The sequence below is a fragment of the Cynoglossus semilaevis genome, unplaced genomic scaffold, assembly GCF_000523025.1.
Source record: "Cynoglossus semilaevis isolate Cse_v1.0 unplaced genomic scaffold, Cse_v1.0 scaffold419, whole genome shotgun sequence".
NCBI classification, from domain to species: Eukaryota; Metazoa; Chordata; class Actinopteri; order Pleuronectiformes; family Cynoglossidae; genus Cynoglossus; species Cynoglossus semilaevis.
In genome coordinates, this window is record NW_007585113.1 from 351,674 (window position 1) to 353,475 (window position 1,802).

The 1,802-nt window shown below is 43.2% G+C and overlaps 1 protein-coding gene across 1 annotated transcript in view; it reads right to left on the reverse strand.

The window, feature by feature from the left end:
- Positions 1-1,802, reverse strand: part of cnstb (consortin, connexin sorting protein b) — a 13,607-nt gene that overhangs the window by 5,926 nt on the left and 5,879 nt on the right. The window contains exons 7-9 of the mRNA XM_017030737.2: positions 1,113-1,134; positions 951-1,020; positions 254-507 (exon numbers count right to left, since the gene is read on the reverse strand). Coding sequence (XP_016886226.1) covers positions 254-507; positions 951-1,020; positions 1,113-1,134 — 346 coding nt within the window. The remainder of the gene's footprint in view (positions 1-253; positions 508-950; positions 1,021-1,112; positions 1,135-1,802) is intronic.

Below are 1,802 nucleotides of genomic sequence, written 5' to 3' on the forward strand. Positions count from 1 at the left end.
ATCTATCTATCTATCTATCCATCTTTCTATCCATCTATCTTTCTATCTATCTATCTATCCATCTATCTATCTATCTATCTACCTATCATATACCTACCTACCTATCTATCTAAATGTTTTATTTATCAAATACTAGACATTTTAGGCGCCCCCTTGTGGGCTCATATAAAAAAACCCCACTGTTCTAAATCGTTGAACAGCTACAGTTAGTGATAATCAGGCGTGTGACAACAGCGCACAGTGGGACTCTCACCTCTTCTGTGTTGGACAGCTTGGCCAGGTCCTTGTCTGAAGCCTGAGGGACACCAGCCGGCCACTCCACATTCACCTCCTCCTCCTCTGGAGTGCCCACGCAGGGCTCGTCCTCTTCTACTTCCTGCCCTTCCTCGTACATTTCTTTCTCCGCTTCTCCGTCCTCTTCCTCCTCTGTTACAGACGGCACTGGACCATCTATTGCGTCTCGCTGTCGTTGTCCTCCGTCGTCGAGGGATGCGTCCGGTTTGTCGCCTGCAACAGTGAATAAATGTCGAATATATTCATTTAGGATACAGTTATAATGGTGTATCAGTACAGGCGGCATTGCTGCCCTCTGTACACCAGTACCAGTACAGGCAGCATTGCTGCCCTCTGTCTACATTTTCTGACATGTGTTGACAAACTACACAGTATGTTAAAATGTTAGCTCCTCTGATCTTTGGTCTGCAGTTCTACAGTCCACCTCAGGGCAAATGCAAAAAGGGACGCTGATACAGAGCTTAGAAAACAGATGTCACCAGTTACTTGATTTGGTTACGTTGTGTTCGCGTCACACGTCATTGACACTACAGTCAAATGTAGTTCACGTTCAGGCAAGCATTTCAGTACAGCCGAGTTGTATTTGTGTCCAGTGTATTAGTCTACGGCCAGACGGGTGTAAAATAAAAGACAAAAACACAACCATATCCGTTTACCTTCATCAGGCAACACCTCTGATGTCTGGTTCTTCATTTGAACGATGTTCAGCATCACATCTATCATGCTCTGTGAACATAACGGAGGAAATGGTATAACAACGTTTGATTGATTTACAACACTTTTGGGGGAAAAAAAAAATTCAATTTTCACTGTCCTACCTTTTCTGCAGTGACAGATGGTCTGGGGGGGTGAAGAGAAGAGGACAGGTTGAAAAACATAGTCTCTTACACAATGGGATCAAAACTGAAACATCCTTTAGTTTTTCCTCCTGCCCAGTGAAACCTGCCTGTCCTGGATGTGATCCCATACACGAGGATAATCCGTGTTAAAACCCCACTCCAATCTCCTCTTTCATGTCACATGAGCTGCAGTATAATGTCGTTTTTGTTTTGTTTTTCTTAAAATTTGACTTTTGTTGTTAGTTTAGTTGAATTTCAATACAAACGTTTGACAGTGAGTTGATGTCAACTCTCTTCTTTAAAAAGACGAAACGCTGTTAGCAGCAGAGACTCTTGAGTCTCTACAAGCCACACCCCACAGAGGAATTGAGGAATTGTGACAGGTCGTAAATTCCCCTTCTCCATTTTGGCTACTCCCTCTAGGGGTCACCATATCAGATTGCTAGGGTTCTTCTCGTTTCCCCTTCATCGGGCAATCTGTCCTCGCCATATGTTCAAACCATCTCAACTCTCATCAAATCGTAACCGTTATCCTGATCTGCCGATCCTGTGCGGTCGAGATGGTTGATCCGAGTATAAAAATTATGAGTATAATTAAATTTACTTAAAATGTACTCCTGTTTAGTTGAAGACAACGCTGATATACTGGCAGGAATTGAAGAAAGACAC